General features: G+C 37.1%; 1 protein-coding gene across 1 annotated transcript in view; it reads left to right on the top strand.

Annotated features, from left to right (window-relative positions):
* The window catches only part of igf2r (insulin-like growth factor 2 receptor), a 50,196-nt gene that overhangs the window by 3,312 nt on the left and 23,010 nt on the right, over positions 1-23,874 (top strand). Inside the window, 13 exon segments of the mRNA XM_013265046.3 lie at positions 6,890-7,008; positions 14,864-14,962; positions 15,591-15,723; positions 16,762-16,873; positions 17,218-17,326; positions 17,497-17,656; positions 19,556-19,745; positions 19,944-20,047; positions 20,519-20,683; positions 21,576-21,719; positions 21,907-22,062; positions 22,157-22,255; positions 22,258-22,293. Coding sequence (XP_013120500.2) covers positions 6,890-7,008; positions 14,864-14,962; positions 15,591-15,723; positions 16,762-16,873; positions 17,218-17,326; positions 17,497-17,656; positions 19,556-19,745; positions 19,944-20,047; positions 20,519-20,683; positions 21,576-21,719; positions 21,907-22,062; positions 22,157-22,255; positions 22,258-22,293 — 1,626 coding nt within the window.

The following is a 23,874-nucleotide window of genomic DNA, read 5'->3' as shown; positions in this document are numbered from 1 at the left end:
TTTTTTATCTTTATGGATAGACCATAAAGATGCCTTTTAGTGCCTTTAGTTTGGCTGTTGGCTTTAAGGTTTTTGTCCAGAGGATTTTGAAAACTCAACAGCAAAAAGGGTGGAAGATGCTTCATGTAGTAGAAAGCAAACACAAACAGTCTACTTCTTGAGTCAGACTGTTCTCACTACAGCCTACTGAGACGGGCATCCGCCCACCACTGGTCTGGTTTTATTTGGGATTCCTTCAACAATAGTATAAAGTGCCCTGGGATGACTTATCTTATTATTTGGCACTATACAAACAGCACAGAAATGGTGTCAGTAGGACAGCGTGTTGAATCACAAATCAGCCAGGCATGGCAGCATCCAGATGGCTCATTATAGTAGTATAGTGCTAGTAATGTAGAAACTCAGTATGTTGTTTTCAGCGTGAATACAGCGCAATTTCCAAGGTAGTATTACAACAAGACGCTACGTTAAGTAACTTTCACTGTTCTGAGAGAGATGTTTAATGTGAGGCCAGTGACATTACGATCATGTAAATAAGTGTGAGTGGGGGTACGTGTGTGTGTCCGTGCTTGGCTAAGAGTTAAAGGAAATGAGTTAATCTAATTCCTGCTAATTTGAGAGTTGATTTTTAGGCGTTAGCTGTGGGCTTGTGTGGAAAAACAAACAGGTCACTCCTGAGTGTAAATCGTCGTTAGCTGGTGTCCTGCACATATTCCAGCATCTTATTACTGTAAAAAGGATTTTGCTTACAATCCTTTTAGTTGCCTTCATCTGTAAAGTTTCAGTGTGGAAATGGTTTTGCAACAAGTGTCAAGTTCGTTTGCACCAGAAGAAAAACTCTTGTTTTTGTTTTGCTGAGAAGCTTTGGTTCATATTTATGTGTGGAAGGGTCTGTTTGCAAGCATGCTGTTAGCTGTGTCTCATGACAGTCACACAGCTGGACTTTGTCTTGCACCTTGAAATCCTGCTGAAAGGCAAATGTTTTGTAGAGTAAAGTGTGTCTTCTATAGAACTTTAAAAAACTTTTCCTCATGCAAATTATTTGCTAACTACAGCTTGCCTGTATAGGTAGCCTGTTAATGTGTTTATGATTTATTATTATTTATTGTCGGTGTCATTGTAACGTTGATGCAAAGCTGTTCCCAAATGTGAGACTGCAGTGGCTCATTTCAAAGTCTGAAAACTTGCTGTGGCCTACCTAAACGTTTAGTCACTAAACAATCGTTACACAAACTTCACTGATTCCCTTCGATCCTCTAAAGGTTTAATGGTTTCCATCACTTTACTTCCAGCCTCAGCACTGTGCCATTTCACTGCTAGTGAAAGATGTAAGAAAAGTTCAGGAACAAAAAATAGTCAGAAAGTGGGGAAATTATTATAATTATTACTTTTTTCATTCGGCTTCAATTTTAAATGTCAACATTTCATTTTAATTAAACTTGAATGTTAAAGGTAGTTATGAAAGTCTACTTATTGCTAATAATGTCTCATGATCCACCTGCAGTACAGTCAAAGCCTGCGCTTTATAAGAATATTTGAGTCGCTTTAAAAAATTAGATACAAGAGGGACACTAGAGGATGCTGTCAAACAGAGCAATGCCAAAGGTTAAATACTGTTTACATATTAAAATGCCAGAATTAAACCCTCCTTTCACATAGTGCCGTTTGCTCATCTGTGACATTTAACTTCCATAAACTGAAAATACAATAGCTCATCACGCTGTGAAGCGAATAAATTAATGCATAAACAGGCAGCTACAGCATATTCTGCATGGCGTTGTCTCTATTGTCGCAGGAGCACTGATGGAGAAAGTTAATTTCAGATTTTTTTTTTTTGTAATTTTTTAAAACACCATAACCCCCCCAGGAAATCACAACAAGCTTGAATATACTTTGGATTTACTTTATTTTTTCTTTCAATCATTTTTTCCCTACAAAATGTCACAAAACAGTTTATAAATGCTCTTTAAAATGTGCAGTATTGTGTCTGAATATATTCAAATCAGGTATAATAATTACTTTTCTGTCGATCGTGTCAAAGTATTTAAAAAAAAAAAAAGACTCATAATTACATAATTTTGAGTATAAATTTTTAATACTTTTGAGAGAGAGAGACCTTATTTGGTTTAGAAGGTGCATATATTATTGCACTTTCCTGTTTCGGAGGATGAAAAGTGAGAACATTAGTGCTGTTTTTCTTGTGGAAAATTTCAGTGTTGTTGCTGACAGCAGGGGTTACAGTGCTAATTGTCTTTCAGAGCTTCATCAGAGATCCCGTCTCTGTGCTGATCGGACTGCTGATGCTGCCGATGCTGTGTGTCAGCAACATCCACAAACAGCATCTGTCTTTAAAGGCCTCTTGTGTCTCAGCGTCTTTATTCATTGTCCCCCAAATTGTTTGAGGGGACCATCAGGCTGTTATCGTCTTTCTGCAATTCAGCCGAGCGAGTGGCTCTCAAACTTTTTCTGTCACGGTTTGTTTTTGGAAACAAAGAAACCGCTTTGTCTCAGGACCTGCAAAATTAATTAAGTTAGATAGAACTGGTGTAATCAAATGAAGACATCAAATCTATAAACTAGTCAAATAAGAACTACTTGGGAATAAATCTGATGATTGATAGCTTTATTAACCAAAAGTGCCTGTCGGGTCTCTTAAATGTGGTTCTTTGTTGGTTCTTCTAACCATTTAAAATGTGATGTTGGGCTCTCAGAACTTGCAAGGTGATAAATCAAAACAAAAAGAACTGTTATGAAAACTATTAGATCCTATAAACTAGACATTTAGCAGAACAACACTTCTAGCTGTTATGTTCCCAAGACCTATTTTTGTGCAGATAAGAGCTGAATTTATTCTTTTAGCTAAAAATGTTTTTAGTCTTTTAAAATGCCAGAATTTGACTTTTCTCTTTCGGTGATAATGAACTGAATATGTTTGTTTGGAGTAGTTCTTGGCCAAAGTAAAACACTTCACCAAAGTAAATCATGAGCCACTAGAATTCATCACAGACCTTGTCGACCATTGTGTTTGTTATGCTCTGGTATGCTTTGCCTTTCTGTTCTACTCCACTCTGCCACTGGTATTTTCCTGTTTACAAAACAAGTCTATTGTTCTTCTGCTCACATTTTACAGTCCAAGATGTATTCCTTCTGTCCTTCTGTTGAGAGAGGGGGAAAATGATTTAAATTTGGTTCTCCTTCTTAGAATTGATTCCAAAGTCAAGCTCAGGGAGTTGAATTTTAAGGTTTGAAGGCTGCTGGTGTTACATATGAACATTACTGTGTTTTCTGTGTTCTGGACCAAGACATCAGCTATTTTGTTTCAAGATGATAAAGATGATGTCAGATGAGACTATTTATCTTGAAAATTGTGAAGTTGTAGAAAAAGTGAAGATCTCAATAAATAAAATCTAGTATGATACAAAAGCTTGAATGTAAATATTACAGGCTGAGGTGGTAACGATTTCCTGTATCTGTGACTAAGATGTTGGAAAAAGTGTTCAGTTGTATGGTCAGTAAGTGGTGCTGAGGACCATCTGGACCCATTTATTATCCTCATCCATTAACACAGCCACAGTCGTTGGGATGAGCTTTGCATCAGCTGACAGAGGAATCCGAACGGCGTGTTGATTCAAACAACAGCAGCAGCAGCAGCAATGACACATTCCCTCAGCGAGTCACATGGATGCATTTCTTCAGCTTCAGTTTTCAGGCCACAAATGTTTCTTTGCAGTAACATATCCAGGACGGCACCACTTTTCAATCACAACTAGTGCAGTCTTGCCACATTCCTTCTTACTGCTCAGATAAATGTCCCAGTCCACCAGAGAAGTCCTGAAGCCATGTTTTGCGACACTGTATGAGTGTATGAGTGTGGCATTGCCTCTTTGCAATGCTCCACAAAAGGCATCAAACTGGACTCACGGTGCTGTGTTTAAGGTTTAATCAGCACCCTGAGAGATTCCCCATGATGATCACTGAAACTTGTCCAGCATCGAAACCCCGTCATTGGCTGAGTAGCTCTTCGGGGAATAGTAAGGAGACTTCATTGTCAAGAACATGAGGAGAAAAAAAAAGCATTAACATGTAATACTCAACTTTATGTGACTTACAAAACACAAGGTTGCCATTTCACCTTTGTATAAAAAACAATAAGCAGTTAAAATGAGCTTCATCAGGAAGTAAAGTTATAAAATTGAAAATGAAAAGGCAATGGGAGCTGCTGCCATAGGCTGCAACTCAGCAGATATGTGAAAGTAAATCTCAGACAAGACGTGTTTTGTCTTAATATCTTCCCTTCATGTTTGACGAGTGTCACTGAGTGTTAGTTGTTTCCTTGTTAAAAATCCTCTAATTTACATGCTGTTTATGACATCTAAATAAATCTTGCTAACAGGCCTTATTAGCTTGAATGCTCTCTTTCTTCGTTATTGTTCCCACATCAATCAGATTCATTCAGCTTTGGCTGTGCTCCACTTTTTTTTTTTCCTTCTCCCTGTGAGTGCAAACAGCCCAAAGCATTGGGCCGTCTGGGAGGAGGAATGCCCAACTGTTTAGAGACCACTAATTAAAGGGTTTGTTTGAACCAGGAGACCAATGTGCTGCTTCCATTATTGTTCATTAACAGACACATTCGTGTTGCATTTGCATCTTTAATTAACACATGGTATTTAAAACCAGTGCTTTTCACTTTAAATGAGATATTTAATAAATTGCATCTTTATAGCCACTGTCGCTGATATGATGACATAAGCTCGCTGTGATTGTTTGAGGATATCAACCTCAGTTACACCCCTGCCTTTGATTTTTGTCCGAGACCTTTCTGGCTGCCAGACAGATTTATTTCAGTCCCACAACAACAACTTGTCCTGCAGTCTGAGGTCGTGACCTTCCTCTGGTGACAAATTGGTGTATGGTAGTGCTCGTCTGACTCCCGAGTGCATCTGTGGCCTGCATTTCCTGCTTATTTCATTAGATTGTCTTCATTAAGCTTTAGTTATTTTTCTTATGAGGAAGCTCCCACGTGTAAAGTGAAAAAAGACAAGCATGGAAAACAAGAAGTGCTGATCAGCTGAGCTGAAGTTTAATCACATCAGCTGATTTATCACATGACCCGGGAACACATCATCAGGCATTCACACTCACTAACACAGACATGACTCACGCTTCCTCTCCCCCTCCCTCTCTCTTGTGCTGTTTACTGCCTGCTTGAGCCTTTGTCCATGCTGTCTGGTTGACTGTGCTCAGAAACCACACACTGTTCTCTCACACACTTTGACATTCTCGTCTCCTATGCTTCCTGAAATCAAAATGAATGCTTGCTTCACTCTATAAGAGGAAAGTAGCTCTTAGGCTGATCCTAGGGTTTCATTGTCTTTTAATGTTGTGTTTGCAAGGCTTTCAGCTTCTATGTGTTCAATGTCATCTAAAAGATTGTGGGGAAAAAACTACCAAGAGAAATTTCCTGTAACTTTGCGGAGAGGTAGACCATGGACAAATTAAAAAAAAAAAAAAAAAAAAAAAATCTGATTATTACAATAAACTACAAGGAGAAAGCATTGCTAATTTTGTTGCTTTTCAAAATATGTGAACATTAATTTTCTTACAGCTAGCTTCTAAGCAGCATCTGAGCTCATCTAATCAAATTATGTAGATACATTTCTGTTAAATCCATACATGCTGCATACTGAATTTCGTTGCTTCTTATCTCTGTTCTGCCAGCAGCTAAAGAACAACAGATAAAAACTGTAACTGAATATTACAGGCAGGGACGTGAGCCATGTTTCAGCCAAGTTCAGCAGTTTCAAGACCTGCAGTAGCTGTCAGTGTTAGGTCACACAGTTGTTTAGTTACTCCTTTATTGTGTTCTCGTGATAGTAGTCTTATCAGACAGTTCAGAGATCACGCTTTAACATGTCGCATTTAACAGAAACCTGTAAACCAACTAAACTAAACCAATAAAAAAGGTTTAAAACAATAACTGTAACCAGAGGAAGTAAAGGAAACCGAAGTCCTAGAAGGCAAAAACGCGGAACAATAATCATTATATCTTGATTATTTTAGTTTAGTAATCGATGGAAGCCACAAGTGTTCCTGAACTTCAAAATTAGATTGGTTGCCCTAATATGAATTCATCAATTAAACACATACAGATCATCACTGAGGTCTTTAGTTGTTTGATCCAGATTCTTTTTTGAAGCTACACAGCATTTAACATATTATTATCTTAGCTTTTCGTCTGCCTGACTTGCGGTGAGTTCATTTAACAGGCCAAGTCTTAAATCAAGTCAAATTCTTAACATGCACAAGACTTCCCACTGCTGCCACTTTTCTGTTTTGTAGTGCTTTGAAGTGATTAATGACAGTGTACAGACACCAGGGTCAAAATGTTAAGGTACAGAGCCGTCTGGTGATTTGGAAATGAGATTCAGAGTTTACATTGACCTGCTGGGTCAGTGGATGTTGGAGGGTAACAACATTATTCTGCCAAACTGTCTTTCTCAGTGACTTATCAGGATGAATAGCCTGAGAACGAGAACCTGTGTATGCATGTTTGTTGTACCAACCGAACAATCTTTGTCATACCTTTATTAGATAAATGTTTTCATGCTGGCAAGCTCAGTGATCTTTATGTGATCGGTCCACATCAAGTTAAATGAATTGGCATTGATCTAAAGGAAAGCGAACTACCATTTCTGATGTTAAAATGAATCACCACTCAGACTTAAAGGAAGGTTTCTCTCCTCTTTTGTTATACTGACACATTGTAATGTGTCAGTAATAACATATATCATGTAATTTAGGGTTTAATGAGTTTCAGTCATTTAACTCTTTACATGCATGTTATTATTTTGTAATGACTTTGTTTTCTTTGTCTTTGCCAAATGTACAGGTGACCTTTCCCTGCAGAAGCTCTCTGACACTGTGCTGGATTTCAACAGCACGCAAACTTGTCCTGGAAGCAACAACAAGATTCAGACCAGCATCAGCTTCCAGTGTGGGAAAACCATGGTAAGACTGACAATCAGTAAAATATACCAAATTTTCTTAGATGAATGATTACTGGTTGTTCAATAGCTGCATTTATGGGAATGCACAGAAAATATCAAACTAACTGTTCGATGTTCTGTATGAATTTCCTTTGTCTACTAACACCTGGTGTATGCTGACGTGTTGTGCAGCAGCTGCAGCTGTATCTCAGTCTCTGCAATCGTTCAGGCACTGCTGCAGTAACATTAGATGCTTTTGACATAGTTTAGTCACATTGTGGTTTATATACATGGGTCAAAATGGAAGCACAGCATAGTAGAGAGGTTCTGAATAATAAATCTTACTCGCATGCATGAATCATGGTGTCCACCAATTAGCATGTGCACTACTATTTTGAATCCTTGGCTTTATCTTTATGGACACCTTTTTTTTTCTCTCTCTCTCTCTTTTTTTAACCTTTATGAAAGCAGAGCTCCCTGTGTAAGGAAAGCTGCATGCAACCAGTACTATGACAGAACATTGCTAATCACACTGCCACCTTGGCACATGCTCCTTTTTTTAGGAGAGCGAATTCACCATATTTGGACAAGTTGAGTGTTAAGTTTTAGCTATAACACTAGCTCGGTGTGCAAAGTTTATCCATACACTTTAGTACTGCATCACACAATGCTGATTAGTGCATGGAAATAACATAAAAGTAAGCAATTGGATTGCTTGATTGATTGCTGGATCAAAGGACATTCTGTGTTGGCATTCTGTTGTTGCTCTTTTAATCCAAACATCATTAGTAAAACATAACATTAATCTTTAATAGCTGTGTGATGCATAGGAAGGTGGCAAGTGGAAATGATCTGTGCAGACTCTGTATTTGAATCAGGTTTTAAATGTGTCATTTTCAGCTCTTATGTTCGAGGGCTTTCAGCAGGGGAGTCTGTGGAGAGACATTTCAGAGTCAGTTTAGCACTTGACATTGACATCATTATTTAGCCCCCAAAGGTTGCATAATGATTGCACAAATGATGGGTAATCCATTAGAGGAGGTAGGACATTTGCGATATTGTGATATTTGATTTTACGTAGTTGTTCCTAAAGGCAGATTTTGTCAGTTGACACAGAGAGAGGGAAACGTGTTTTGGAAGATTATCTGTATTTTACAAACAGTGCAGCTCACCTATTCAAACAGACTTTAGAAATATGTTAAGTTTATAACAGGAAGACAAGTACAATCCACAAATGCATTTGAGGTTAATTACCTTATTTATTCTAAAATTAAAATGCACAGAAGATCAAGTTTATTGTGTGTTATTGCTGATACTTTCGACGTCTTTTGGGTACAAAGTATTAAACATCCTGTTTTTCAACACAGGAAGTTAAATGGCACTTTGTTGTTTCATCAGGTATTTCTGTCTGTGTGGAAAAATGTGCGAAAGACAAAAAAACTAAGACACTAAGCTAATTTATTGAAAGTGAAACAAACATTTGGAAGTCGCTTTTGCTAAAACCAAACTTTAACAACTCTAAGATGATGATTGTTGGATTCCTGTCGCTGCTTGTCAATGAATCTGTGACTGGAAATGATGTAGAATAATGACAGATACCTCATAGTGTGATCCTGCTCGCTGCGTTGTGTGTATCTGTGGTTTTGGTGGGGTGGATGAGTGGTGGGTTGAAGTATCATTTCCTGTTGAGAAACAAAGAGGAGTTTTCTGTTTCAGAGAGTACGACGGGGAGAAATGAAAGTGGCTTCCACAATTTTTAGGGCAAATCACTAAATGCTGAAAAGAAGAAGTGATGACAGCAAAATGCAGATTATACTAGAAGTTATCTTAACAGAACTGTGCCTCGTTTCAGACATGTTGCAAAAGAGAGTGCTTTAACCGAGAGCTTTAACATATGGCATTATCTTTAAATATGTTATTCCTATATTTACTTTGTTGTTGTAGTTTACTCCTCCTTTTTAAGTCGGGTCTAAATGGTAATGTTATAGATGCTATAGTTAAATCCTCAATCTCTATTTTTATCAGTACATTTAGGAAAATAAATAAAGGTTATTGGGCTAGAAGTTAATCCTTGATGTGTTTATTATTAATTACTTTTGGAATTTTCTAGTAAACAAATTATGTTCCTGCTTCCCTTTACTGTCATACGGCCAACATAAATATGTCTTTGAAGTTTTTAATTGTGTGGATGCTTTAGGCATCCACACTATTGAGTTCCTGTTTCTCTTTATTCTTTATTATTATTCTTCAAGTTGCTCCCGTTTTTTCGTTTTTTCGTCCGTTAACTACTTTCACAATTTTTGGCCGATTTTCACCATTCAAATTTTAAACTATTCTGCTTTTTCTGCTAATTCCTGCTATGACTTTTGGTATTTTCTGCTCTTATACTTTTTAAAATATTAAGCTTTTTTCCTTTAATTTGTCCCATTGAAATGAATGGGAAACTTCCGCAATTCTGCTAAAACTTGCTTGTTTTTGAAACTTAACTACTTTTTCCTACTTTCACGTAGAACAACCATTCAAAATTTAAAATGTTCACAAATTATTGGGCTATTCATGAATGATTCAGCTTTTTCATATCTGTTACCGTTTTCATCTTATCCCTCTTTAAGTTTTGAGTTTCATCTTTGTGATTTTTCACAAAATACATGCGTTGTTATGGTTGCTATGCAGTTGGTTCTAAGTGAGCCACTGTACCTTTGGCAATTTTCTCTTCATGTCCGAACAACTTCTTGCTACTCGCTCAATTTTCACTCAACCCACACAAATTATACATCAAAACGTAGGTATTTTTGCTGGCTTTCAGAAAATGTCACCATCATTGTTGTGAGATTTATAGAATTTTGGCAAATCTCCTCAGACCAACACAAAGTCGCAAAACTCTCCATAGAAAGTCAATGGAGAGCTTGTTCAAAATCACCGCTTGATTTCTGTAATGAGAGGCATATTCGAATCGTCATATCTCCTTAACGAAGCGAAGTTAAAACATGAGGCTTGTCCCAGTATATCTTCAGACACTCCTGACGCTCACAATTCAAGAATTTTTTTCTCATCTATTACCATTTGGCCATGAATTGGGTTTGTTTGAGGGTAGGAAATTTGTCCCTCGCTCAGATTTCTTCAGATTTCAAACTCTGGAAATGAGGCACTTTTTTCTCTCGTCATATCTTTTTGATGGATTTCCACAGAGACCTGAAAATTTCCATGATTGTTCACCAAAGCCTGCTGTCTCTTACGGTGAAAGAATGATATCAATACTCCAAATAGATTTAGAGTTAGAAAGCGTTGTTTGAGGGCAAGCCAAGGCAGTTTTCGCTTGCCTCTACTCAGTTATGGTGCATTAGAAGTCAAATATCTTCAATAATTCATATTTTAATGATAAAGTGTCAACACTTTAAGATTCCCCCATCTCTTCTGAACAAAACGGTGTAAGAATGACTGTTCTAGCCCCTACGGTTAGGAAATTATGGCCATTTGTTTGAGAGGAATCCTCAGTATGAGAAATTCACTGCAGAAATCCTGTCTCTGTGCTCTGTGTGTGTAAAAACGGCTGCACCTGTTTTGGCGGGAAAAAGTACACAGCCTCTCTGATTGGTGGATTCAAATTCAGCAGCTCCCAGGCTGCTTGACTGAGCTAGAAACTTGATTTTCTCTCCCTGTGTGTGTGTGTGTGTGTGTGTGTGTGTGTGTGTGTGTGTGTGTGTGTGACAGAGAGAGAGAGAAAGGGAGGGCGAGAGAGAGTTTTTATTATATGATTTAAATTCAATATATTTAGACTGGTTGACTGAATTTGATCCTGTGTGTGTCTCTCTGTGCATGTGTGTTTCCATATGTGTCCATATTTGTGATTGTGTCACTGTTATACTTTTTTTTTTCATTTAACAATTACATTTGAGGGACCCTTAGCATGTTCAGGATTCTTTCAGCTGTCCATTTTGCTTTTCCAATTTTTCTATTTAAGTTATTACTATTGTGTTGAGTCATAGCATTCCTGCTGCTTTTCAGTATTTGTGCTAAATACAGCATTTCTGCAAAATCATACTATGTCTGCTATTTTATGAGATTTGTGCTAAATACAGCATTTCTGCTAAATCATACTCTTTCTGCTATTTCATAAGATTTGTGCTAAATATAGTGTTTCTGCTATTTCTGCCAAATTTAGTATTTTTGATTAATTAGGGTTTTTCTACCAAATCATAGTACAGTTTTACTGCTTTTTAGAGGATTTTTAGAGGATATTTATATTGCTTAATTATAGTATTTCTGCTTTTTATAGGATTTGTGCTTAATATAGTTTTTCTACTAAATGTAGTATTTATGCTTAATCACACTATTTCTATATATTTCTGCCAGGTCCCCAGGCAGCTAATCCTCTGTGAGGACTGATACATACAAATACATATCAGGGCCTGCACGGCTTCCCAGCCAGCCAATCATATCTGGGGTCTGCCCTTTCTTCTCTCGTCATATCTCAGCGACAGATGTACAAAGAGCAATGCAAATCACAGTCAAAGTACACGAACATACGCTGATTCACCCAGTACAAGAATTATGCTTCTAGTCCACCTAGTTTTGAGTTACACGACGTTTTGTAACTGCAAAAAACGGCGTTTTTCGCCTCTCACCGCAATCTGATTCTGATTGCTCGTCACCCTGTTTTCCAGGCGCGCGCTCTCTTTCCCAGTGGCGCAGTTGGTAATGACACAGGTCTGCAACCCAAAGGTCGTGGGTTCAATTACACTTTGGGCAACATGTGTTTTTTCCCTACAAATTAATACACTATCACAGACCACTAATTCATATTCATCATTTATTACAATTCTGCAACCTTTTATGATTTTAGCAGCTTTTGTAATATGGACCTCAGATTCTTGTTAACACTCCATGGCACAAATACTATTCCGTTTAGGCTCTCTGTGTGTGTGTGTGTGTGTGTGTGTGTGTGTGTGTGTGTGAGAGAGAGAGAGAGAGCGAGAGAGAGCCCTTTGATGGGAGCATCTTATTATATCACTTAAATTCAATATATTTAGACTGGTTGACTGAATTTGGTCCTGTGTGTGTCTCTCTGTGCATGTGTGTTTCCATATGTGCCCATATTTGTGATTGTGTGACTGTTATACTTTTTTTGCTGATTTTTTTTTCAATTAACAATTAGATTTGAGGGACCCGTAGCATGTTCAGGATTTTTCCAGCTGTCCATTTTGCTTTTCCAATTTTTCTATAAGTTATTACTGTTGTGCTAAGTCATAGCATTTCTGCTGCTTTTCAGTATTTGTGCTAAATACAGCATTTCTGCTAAATCATACTATTTCTGCTATTTTATGAGATTTGTGCCAAATACAGCATTTCTGCTAAATCATACTATTTCTGCTATTTCATAAGATTTGTACTAAATATAGTGTTTCTGCCAAATATAGTATTTCTGCTTAATTATAGTATTTCTGCCATTTTATAGTATTTGTGCTAAAACATAGTATTTCTACTAAATGTAGTATTTATGCTTAATCATACTATTTGTATATATTTCTGCCAGGTCCCCAGGCAGCTAATCCTCTGTGAGGACTGATACATATAAAATTTACATATCAGGGCCTGCACGGCTTCCCAGCCAGCCAATCATATCTGAGGTCTGCCCTTTCTTCTCTCGTCATATCTCAGCGACAGATGTACAAAGAGCAATGCAAATCACAGTCAAAGTACACGAAAGTACGCTGATTCACCCAGTACAAGAATTATGCTTCTAGTCCACCTAGTTTTTGAGTTACACGACGTTTTGTAACTCCAAAAAACTGTGTTTTTCGCCTCTCACCGCAATCTAATTCTGACTGCTCATCACCCTGTTTTCCGGGCGCTCGCTCTCTTTCCCAGTGGCGCAGTTGGTAATGACACAGGTCTGCAACCCAAAGGTCGTGGGTTCAATTACACCTTGGGCAACATGTTTTTTTTCCCTACAAATTAATACACTATCACAGACCAGTAATTGATATTCATCATTTATTACAATTCTGCAAACTTTTATGATTTTAGCAGCTTTTCTAATATGGACCTCAGATTCTTGTTAACACTCCATGGCACAAATACTCTTCCCTTTAGGCTCTGTGTATGTGTGTGTGTATCAATATTTCTCCCATTTTAAAGTATTACTCCTCCATAATTGTATTTCTGTTAAATCAAAGTACTTTTACTACATCTTAGTACTTCTGCTCAATCATAGTATTTCTGCTAAATCATAGTATTTTGCCAAATTATGGTTTTTGTGCCAAATCATAACATTTGTTTTATGTTACAGTATTACTACTAAGTGGAGGAATTTCTGTCATGTTACAGTATATGTGCTGATTACAGTATTTCTGCTAAATCATAGTATTTCTACTATATTATATTTTTCTTTCTAAATATAGCATTTCTGCTATATAATTGTATTATTGCTATGTTATAATATTTGTGCTAAACCAGAGTATTTCTGCTGAAACATAGTATTTCTGCCGAATGATAGTATTTCTGTCAAATTACAGTATTTTTGCTAAAACATAGTATTTTTAAAAAAAAATTTCAATATTAATAGTAAATTACAGTGTCTCTGGTAAATCGCAGCATTTCTGCTATGTTGTACTGTTTTTCTAAATCATAGTATTTCTGTAATGTTTAAGAATGTTTGGCTAAATATATTCTTTCTGTTATCTTATACTATTTCTCCTAAATTCTTGTATTTTTGAGAAGTTATCGTGTTTCTGGTAAGTTACAATATTTCTGCTAAGTTCTGCTATGCTATTGTATTTCTGCCAAGTATTATGTTTCCTCTAAGATATTGCAGTTCTGCTAAGTCACTACATTTTAGCAACGTTCCTTTGCTTCTGCAAAGATTTTACAATTTCTGCAACTTTTCAGCTTTTTCAGCTAGTTTCAGCAGAAAGCTTCAACTTTAAAGCATCCACACTGCATTTTCGCAGGAAATGCAAATTTTTCTAGTTTTACCTCTTTTACTGCTACATTTTTTTATTGCTGTCTGAACAGGTCTCTCCTGTAAATGAGAAGCTGAGTCTCAATGGGATTACCTGTTTAATAAAGGTTAAGGTTGCAATGTTCAGTATTGGCTTGAGGATCAGTGAAATGGTGTGAAGTCTTGTGAAGCATACAGAGATGTCCTTTCAGTCTACTAAAAAGGACTGTGCTAGAGTAGCACTGCATGATTCACAGCTCAAAATAATCCTGGTTCATCCTATACTTGGTTCACACCAGTTAATTCATCCATTGTCTCCAACAGTTTTAACTCTTTACCTTTCTTCGAAACAACCGAACAGTGCCTGTGTGGGTGTATCAGCTCGCCTAAGGTGACCCTATTAAGAATATCTGCTCTCATGTCACACAGCTATAGGCTGGCATTATTTGTACATGCACTGATCTTTTATGTCATCATTTGAAATTTTAAGCATTTGTAATATTGGAATACACAATTATGACAGTAAAGTAAAACGGATTAATGGGAGGAATGTTGTTGTTTTTGACTCTGTAAAACAGCAGCTAAAATGTGGAGAATACCTGGAATTTAAAAAAACAATGCTGCTGTCAAAGAGTTCTTCAGAAGCTCTGAATGAAGCACTGAACCAACAAATCCAGAAGCGGCAGCAGGCTGTGGTTGTGTTTGTTTGAGGCTCAACGCTTACTTAGAAGTTTGCTTTTTTTCCCCTCCCCACAATATAACTACAACAAAGGTTAATACTCTGTATTTCTCTGTGATAATGGAAACAATGACACATTCAGCATCTTAAATCGTTGATGTCATGGACGATGATGTGCCGTATACTTCAGCATGCATTCATCACCTGTGTCAACATGAAACTACCTTTCTTACTCATGTTCCTGTCTTTGTTCTGCAGGGGACTCCAGAGTTTGTGACCGTGTCTCAGTGCGTGCATTACTTTGAGTGGAAGACCTATGCTGCCTGCAAGAAAGACAAATTCAAGCCACATAAAGAGGTGCAGTGGAGCATCTGATGGGGTTGCTGACTCACTCACCAGACTTTTACATTTATAAGAAAGAAGGAATGAAATCTTCACTGTGATTAGACACAATGAGCTGAAGAGGAAATGGAAAGCTGTATAACCATATTCCATCACTGCAAAGATGTTTACAGCGTTTATCTGTGCAGAAAATGGGTCACATGTTGTGACAGTGATCCTGTTAATGTGGAAACATTTGAAAAAATGTGTGAAATGAATTTTTTCAGGAAAATGTTAAAGGGAACAAAAATGACAAAATAAACCAAAGAGTATGATATATCCATGATCACAGTTACTAAGTTGTGTATTATCAGATACATCCGTTACATCCTTGTTATTGACAATCCCCCCCCCCCCCATTTGCATGTGCAAAATTTGTGGTAACACAACGGTGAAACTGAGTTTAAATGACTCAAAACAACAATATTCTATCACTATTAAATTAGAAAAAAGAACTGAGAGAAAAAGAAGGCCCACAGGAATTTAAAGTCTCTGTACAAAACGCTCTTTTTTGTGGGGTGGGGGGGCTTTTTTGTGAATGCAGCATAAAGTGGTGCACGAATACATCTGTACTGTAGTGTTAATCCAGCTCTTCTTTGCCCAGGTGCCCTGCTACGTGTTTGACTCTGATGGGAAGAAGCATGACCTCAGTCCTCTGATAAAACTGAAAGATGGCTATCTAGTGGACGACGGCGACGACAGCATAGACTTCTACATCAACATCTGCCGCAGTCTCAGTGAGTACTTGAAGGAAAGAAAGTGATTGGATTCTGTAATGTAATTTGTTGATTTTTGTTTTTTCTATGTTTGTATAGAGGAACACTATATTGACAAAGTGTGCACAGAGCAGAAAGGGAGCCTGTTTAAAGGCCCTTCTTCTTTGTTTTCATGTATTCCCTAAATCTAGATCCATTCCTTGTAGGTCTATAGATGGTCATTACTATAATACGGCACAATAAAATATTGCATCGCCACATTGAAAAGAAGGCAGCTGGACAAAACTTCTGGTGTTAATAAGATGTTTATTTTCTCTCATTAAGAGCCCGGTTCAGTTCTAAGACGACTGATGGAGACTGCCGGGTATTTAACCACTAATGGGGGAGCTGTCCCCTTGATTGTCTTGAAGGTGGTTAACCCACTATGAGTTGTCAAATAAGCTAAGGTGTGCAAAGGCATAGGTGATTATCCTCACTGGGGCCAGAGTTCTATTGAAGACATGATTCTAAGTCTCTCATTGATGAATTTAAAAACTGACATTGACAGAACTGACAGTGCTAAACAGGCCAATCACAATGCATCCTACTGAGTGGTTGCTTGGGTTCTGTTGTGTAAAAGTTGCAGCACTGCTCACTGCATTGCGTAACACACACTATGTTGCTAAATTTTCCACAACATAGTCACTGTTTTTACGTTTATGCTGTTTGGTGCGGAGCAGATGGTGTAAAATACTCTTTTGAGGCTTTTTTCTTTTTTCCCAATGAGATCAAGCTGTTTGCTTCAGTCAAAAAACAAAACACTAACACATTGGTGAGGGTGAACCAAAGAATTGTGTTCACCAAATGACACCAGTAGTGATGTGAAAAAATGATGCTCGGAGGAACACCAAGCTAAATGCTGTTTAACACCCGTTAAGCAGCTGTAAACAAAGGGGCAGGAACTTGTGACTGTTGTTTTCATACTGTCCTGTATATCGTCATCATACCAAATTAGTTTTCTAACATGAAGAAATTTAAGAATCTTTTTTTAAATCTTTGTTCTCCTCAATCATCTCTCAGACCTACCAGACAAACACTGTACAGAGGGCTCTGCAGCCTGCCTCATCACCCATGATAACTCATACAACATGGGTTTTCCTACCCAGCAGCTAGAGCTAATGACTGATGACAGGTACTTTCTTCATGTTTGTTTACTTCCTGTTCAGTGTAAAAGTTATGAGAGTAATTTGAAGCTTGTTTTTGGAGCTGTCTGGTGCTTTTTGAGTTGAAACTTGAAATTAAATTCTAATCTTGGCGCTAAGAGGCAGTATATGCAGGAATAAAAGATTATCAGAAGGTCAAGAATGTGCAGATGTGCTATAGTCATGTTTTTAAATATATGTATGTGTTGACATAACCTTTGGTAAGTTTGAACACAGGTTAAGTCAGTACCGACTGGTTATATGAAAAAATAAACATGAAAAGAAGACCTTTTCTTAGTAGTTTTTCATACTTCTTGCACTTTTTCCTCTCTAGCTTGAGTTTACAGTATTCTTTAAGTGACGACTCGACTCCTCCAGCAATCTGTGGATCAAGCAAACCAGCAGTCAACATCACCTTCATATGCCCATCAAGCAGGCATTTGGTAGGTTACACTGCAGTCTTCATGATGAGTTGTTTGTTTCACTGCTTAAAATGTATTCATACTCATTGTTATTGTTGTTGTTTTTTTTTGGGGGGGGGGGTTGGGTTTTTTTTGCACAGCTAGCAGAATGAACCTTAACCCCTAACTTTACTTAATTTTCACATTCACAGGGCAGCACTCCTACGATGATAGCTAAGTCGGAATGCCATTACGATGTGGAGTGGGTCACTGAATACGCTTGTCACAGAGACTATCTGGAGAGTCATACCTGCAAACTGACCAGCGAACAGCATGACATCTCCATAGACCTAACTCCTCTCACTTTAGCCTGTAAGTTTTTGTTCCTCTAAAACATCTTAAACAGCTTAAACAACCTTTTATAAGTTATTCCTTATAATTGTATGAAGAATGAAATGTCAATGGGAACCATTAAAATCAAATGAAAAGAAAAATGTTTCCCAAAAATATGGCTTTAAAAACCTTTTTTATATTTCACATAACTTTGTCATAGTGTATGACCATTGTAATTTGATGCATCATTATTATAAATGATGAGTACAGTTGCTTCAGTGGGACTTAAGTAAACCACACTCAGCTGATGTCACGTTAACATGATGAGTTATTAGCTTTACAAACGCTGCCATGTGACAAATACATCCTTGTTCCTCAAACTGGTTTCTACAATTAGAAAAAGAAGGTTGTAACTATCAAAGGACTGCTAGTAAAAACAAAACTGTCAGTTGCCTTAAGGCAGCTGTTGTTTATATAAATAAAACTGAATTAAATTGAAGTGTAGTGTAAAAGCAAAATAAAGCTCAAACATTGTATTTATTTTTTTTGGCAGTTACACAAAACTTGTTTTACATATTTAACTGTCTCGTGTTGCTGCTTTTTTTAGGCCCATTTAGAGGAAGTGACTTTATGACTAAATGGTGTATGAACCTCCTGGTTTTGTCAGTTCATTGTTAGAAATGTGAAAGGTTTTTCCACTCACTGCCACAGTCCATTTGAAGTCTGTGTGCCACGATGCAGTCTGCAGTTTGGGACAAAAGGATAGTTTCAAGTAAAAAAACTTAAGGAAAAATATGTTTTTCTCATGTTTGTTTTCGGATCTCTGCCTGCTTCATTTTTTGGTGTGACTGTATAAACATTTTTCTTGTTCTTTAAATTGACAAACTGCTTATTTCAAACCGGAGCTGATAGCCATTAGCAATCCCCCCCCCCCTTTTTTTTTATGGATAAGATAAAAAGACATCACATTTTCTGACATTAAATGTCTGGAATATTGACCTACTCAAATAAGTAGCAGAGGGGGTTGCTAATCATTTTTGGTGTCATGAAATTAAGAATAGGTGTGCTGGGGGGCAACACAGTGACAACCCCCAAAACAGGAATGGTTCTACAGGTGGAGCCCACTGACATTTTTCTCCCCTCATCTTTTCTGACTGTTTTTTCACTAGTTTCACTAGTTCAGCCTCCTCAATGATGGCACATCAATATGTGCCATTCCCAAAAGGTTTGTGTTTCCCAGCACAGTTTCAAGAGCAGAATAGAGATTCCAGGATATAGACAGTTACTCCAGGAGAGCTGGAAAAGCCATAGAAAGTCCTTAAACGATCAGCAGGATGAGAATCTGCTCCTTTGTGCAAGGGCAGAACAGGATGAGCTCTACTAGAGCCTTACAAAATGACCTCCAGCAGGTCACTGGAGTGAGATCTGATGAGTTTTGAATGCATTCTTTTCTTTTTTGAGCACTGTGCTGAGATGCAGCCAGTATGCTTGCTTCATTTTTAGCTTAATAGAAAAAGTGAAAGAATCTTTAGAGGCTTTGATATTCTTCAACATTTCGAGGGTCCGGGAAATTGAAACATAGGATTTATTCGACAGTTATTTAAAAACAAAACAAAAACAAAAAAAACAAATTCTTACATTATGTCCTTTTTTGATCTTCCACATATTAAGCAACAGTTTGTACAGTTTAATAAGAGTTTTAGAAGAGCTGCCTCCAGCCTTAGCTAAGTTAACTATCACCTAGCTATATGTATTATATATGTATAAACAAACATTATACACATACATATATGTAGTTATCATGTTGTCAGAATTTTGATATTGAAAAGTAGTTATTGGTTCGGTTGATATTCCTAATAGGTAATGTCCATACATGCAGTAAGATAAAAATCAGTAACATGTTGACTGAAACTTTCAAATGCTTTCTTGTGTTCGTAGCTTCGGATCATCCATACTATACACAGTCTGCGCCCAGTGGCACACCTAACAGCTACATCTACTACCTGAACATATGTGGTAGGGTTCCCACTCAGGAATGTGGTGAGGGGCCGTTCATATCATCCTGCCAGGTGAAGAATGGCGAAGACAGGAAGATTGTGGCTGGAAAATATCAGAACCAGACATTACGGTAATTTCTGTGTGTTTGTGAAGTGTGTATAGGAGTAGGAATAGGATCTGAAAATAAGTTTTCTAATTTGATTTAATAAACTTGCTTGTTGAGATGTGTAAATTGTCAAAATGATATCCTGACATTGATCCATGAGCATGAAGCTGTAGAGCAAATCTTGCCTTACTTCCCCTTTCCATTGTTTTTCCTCCTCTTCAGTTATTCAGATGGAGATCTGACTCTGATCTATCCAAATGGCCTCAAATGCTCCTCTGGCTTTGAGAGAATGACCATCATCAACTTTCAGTGCAACAAGACTGCTTGTGAGTCAACTTGTTTCTTGCTTTCTCACAGATGCTGAAATTCTTGTCACCACCTGGCAGTAGAATAAAAAACAGAGCAGACATATCTGTATTATAAAAGAGTTACACGGTGTTCTGCCTTGTAAAACAAGGCAAATTGCACAGTCAAGGCAAATAGGAGGTCAAACTCCAAAAAGGGAAATCGAAATAATATTTAGTGTTTATGAGCATCGTTGGAGTGGTGAATGAGGCCATTGCAGTCATAAATTTTGTCCGTGCAACATGCTCCGTATACAGAATCTCTAAGACAACTGTAATAAAATTTACATTCATAAAATAAATGCACAATTACCATTTAAATAAATAAGATATGATTGTAAGGCTCACTTTGTTTAATTTGCACATTGTTCCTTTAATGTATAAATATGGAGTTTCAAGTGAAGTTCAGTCTTTATTAACTGCTTTTATATTATTTGCCTTTAATTCTTGCAGCCAACGGCGGGCGAGGGAATCCAGAGTTTGCTGGGGAAACCGACTGTACTTATTATTTTAACTGGGATACGGCGTTTGCCTGCGTCAAAGAGAAGGAGGATCTGTTATGTCGGGTCACAGATGACAACAAGCGTTATGACCTTTCACCCCTCACAAGATACCCAGGTGAGTTTTAACAGATCAGTTAAATTTCTCTTCCAGTACTGGTCTGATTCCACATTTTATTTTGCTTTTCCACCAAAAGCCTAGTTTTTGGCAGGCCCATAGTGCCTTTTTAAATTATTAATTTAGTGTTTAGCGGTGAGTTGAACACAATTTCTTCCCTGGTGCAACTTTTGGTGACTGTTAAGTTACATATGAGTGACACGGGGTGATGATGATGATGATGAAATGACATTATATATATATATATATAAATATATATATATAAATATATATATAAATATATATATATATAAATATATATATAAATATATATATATATATATATATATATATATATATATATATATATATATATATATATATATATATATATATATATATATATATATATATATATAAATATATATATATAAATATATATATATATATATATATATATATATATATATATATATATATATATATATATATAAATATATATATGCGCTGTTGTGCAGTGATGTTGGTATTAAGTTTGGTTCAGACTGGCCGACCTGTTAAGGAGGAAATGGGGTACATAAATACATGCATATACCTAACTACAAATACCTTATGCTTAAGTTTATTTACTCAGCATAAAAAATTTCTGTATTTCACTTTGAAAACTGTCGATCTAGCGTATTTTGTCTCTTTAGGTTTACACACAATAATTTACTACGTGGTTCTAATTAAAATTATATTACTCTTAGTATGTTTTCCCTGTTGCTTTTATTATAATTACTGTTAATTCAATTGGTTGTGCCCATAGCTTCTCACTGTAGCACCTGTTCAGGACCATGCTTTCAGATGTGACTGAAAAATTAGGGGAAAAAAACAACTTTTTTTAATGTTTGTTTTTTCTTTCTTGCTTCAGAGTCAGAGGGCAGTGAGAACTGGGAGGTGGTGGATGATAAATCGTCAAAGTCAGACTCACGTTACTACCTGAATGTTTGCCACAAAGTCGTCCCTACAGGAAGGGCAGCTGGTTGTCCAGTGGATGCCGCCATGTGTGCCGTGGGTAAGAATGTCCACAAGGAGGGCGTTCTTAAAGATTAATCTGGTTGAATCTGAGTACTTTAATAGATTTGTTGACAAGTTATAGTATTTTGGTCCTCATGCATACTTCCCCCAATAAGTATGAGACAAACCGTATTTTTCTTGCAGTGAATATAACCATTGTGCTTTATTTATTGTCTCTTATTCAGATAAAAATAACAGAACTGTCAGCCTGGGAAGCTTCCTCTCGTCTCCCCAGAAAACCAAAATTGGAAACGACATCAGGCTGGTGTATACTGATGGAGGTTTTTGCACCAAAAACAAGACAAGGATCAAAACTATGCTGACTCTCAAGTGCAAACCAGGTATTTTTTTTAAAACCCTCTTCTCCTCTGTTTTCTTAGTTATGTTTCTGCTACTTTTGACTCTTTTGCATTTCTTTTTCCTGTACTCCTGCAGGAGATCTCGATAGCGCTCCTGTCCTTCTTGGCGTCACATCTGATAAGTGTGTTTATGAGTTGGAGTGGTACACAGCCGCCGCCTGCGTCCTCTCGAAGACGCAGGGGACAACTGCAAGGTGGAGGACCCTCAAGCTGGTATGACACACTCACACAACTATAAAATATGTGTGGGCTTTTCCTCATTAGTTTTTAATTTGAGCAAGAAAAAGGATGGAAGAGAACAAGGTAGCAACAGGGTTAATAGAGGCTTTTAGGAAGGAGAAAATGGTATTTCTCAGCCATAAATCCATAAATAAAGCCATAAATAAGTTTCTTTGTAAGTTTTTCCTTGAAAGATAAAAGGGGGTAATCATGATCCTTCACGTCTCACTTGGAAATCTGATCATATAACTTTCTGAGCTCTTAAAATTAATTTCCACTGGCTTTGAATCACTACAGTCATGATGTAGTTCATTGTTTTGACTGTGAACTGCTAGGAAATGGTACAATTAACCCAGCACTTGTATTGAATTTAAAAAATCATAACAAACAGAAACGCATTTGTAAAAGTGCAAAAATCAGACCCAAAAATCAGTTGACTGTCAACGTCTCTGTAGAGTTACAGATTATAATAAACACTAACTAACTGCAGACCAAGTTGTAATGTTTTCTTCACTGATTCACACAGTAAAGCTTTTTAAAGATGTGCAAAGCAAGTCTGGGCTAGTCTGCTTTACCTCAGTAGACAGTAAATGCATTGATCTCATTTGTTTCACCCAGTTGTCCTTTCCAAGCAGGAGAACATAGTGTTGTATTTGAAAAACACTGCTGTTTGTAAAAGTCAGGGTAAACCTCTGTCAGTCGATAAGATAACTAAATGCTGACGTTAATGTCTCGCACTGAATTGAGTTAAGTTTAAATTTAACAGCAGTGAACTGAGATTAACTGCCTAATGATTTTAGCTCTAATTAACACTGTTGCCTTCAGTGGGGCGCACCTACTCTATATTTGTCTGCCAGCGTCAACATTCTCCACACAATCTGACAGTCTGTGTCAAATACAGCTGATTGTGCCTTGCTGTCAAATGTACTTTATATGTGGAAGAAATGAAGGACAAATAAGTATGCAAAAAAATCACAAATGAAAGTATTTTTTCATATCTATTTTTTTCATCATCTTCCAGACAATTCAGTTTAGAGCTCATTGCATATTTTGTAGTTTTTATGCAGTTTAAATGAACTGTTATAAAAGAAAATAAAGAAAACACCTGTTGTCTTCTGATATATAAATACAAAAAGGGGATAGAAAAGTGAATGTGGATCTTGCTCCATTTAATATGTGATCGTTTTAAAACTTGATACTTCCAAATCCAAAATGAATTATGTTTTCTTAACAATTAATTCCGTGTGTGTGTGTGTGTGTGTGTGCGTGTGTGTGCGTGTGTGTGCGTGCGTGCGTGTGTGTGCGTGTGCATGTGTGTGCATGTGTGTGCGCACGCCAGGAATGACAAGATAATAATCTTGAAAAAGTTAATTAATAAAAAGTCAACTGAACACACCATGGTTTCACCACTCTTGCTCGATACTGCCCCCTAGTGGAGAATGTAATACCTGTATCATGGTAGTTTACACGCGTGTCCTCTCACATGTTACTTTCATGATGGCAAACCAGGAAGAAAAAAAAACAGTGGTTGCCTTTTTCTTGTCTCTTTACTTTAAATCCTCTTGTTAACCTCTA

Source organism: Oreochromis niloticus, linkage group LG15 (assembly GCF_001858045.2).
Source record: "Oreochromis niloticus isolate F11D_XX linkage group LG15, O_niloticus_UMD_NMBU, whole genome shotgun sequence".
Lineage (NCBI taxonomy): Eukaryota > Metazoa > Chordata > Actinopteri > Cichliformes > Cichlidae > Oreochromis > Oreochromis niloticus.
The sequence above is the reverse complement of the archived record's forward strand: the minus strand, read 5'-3'. Positions and strand labels throughout refer to the sequence as shown.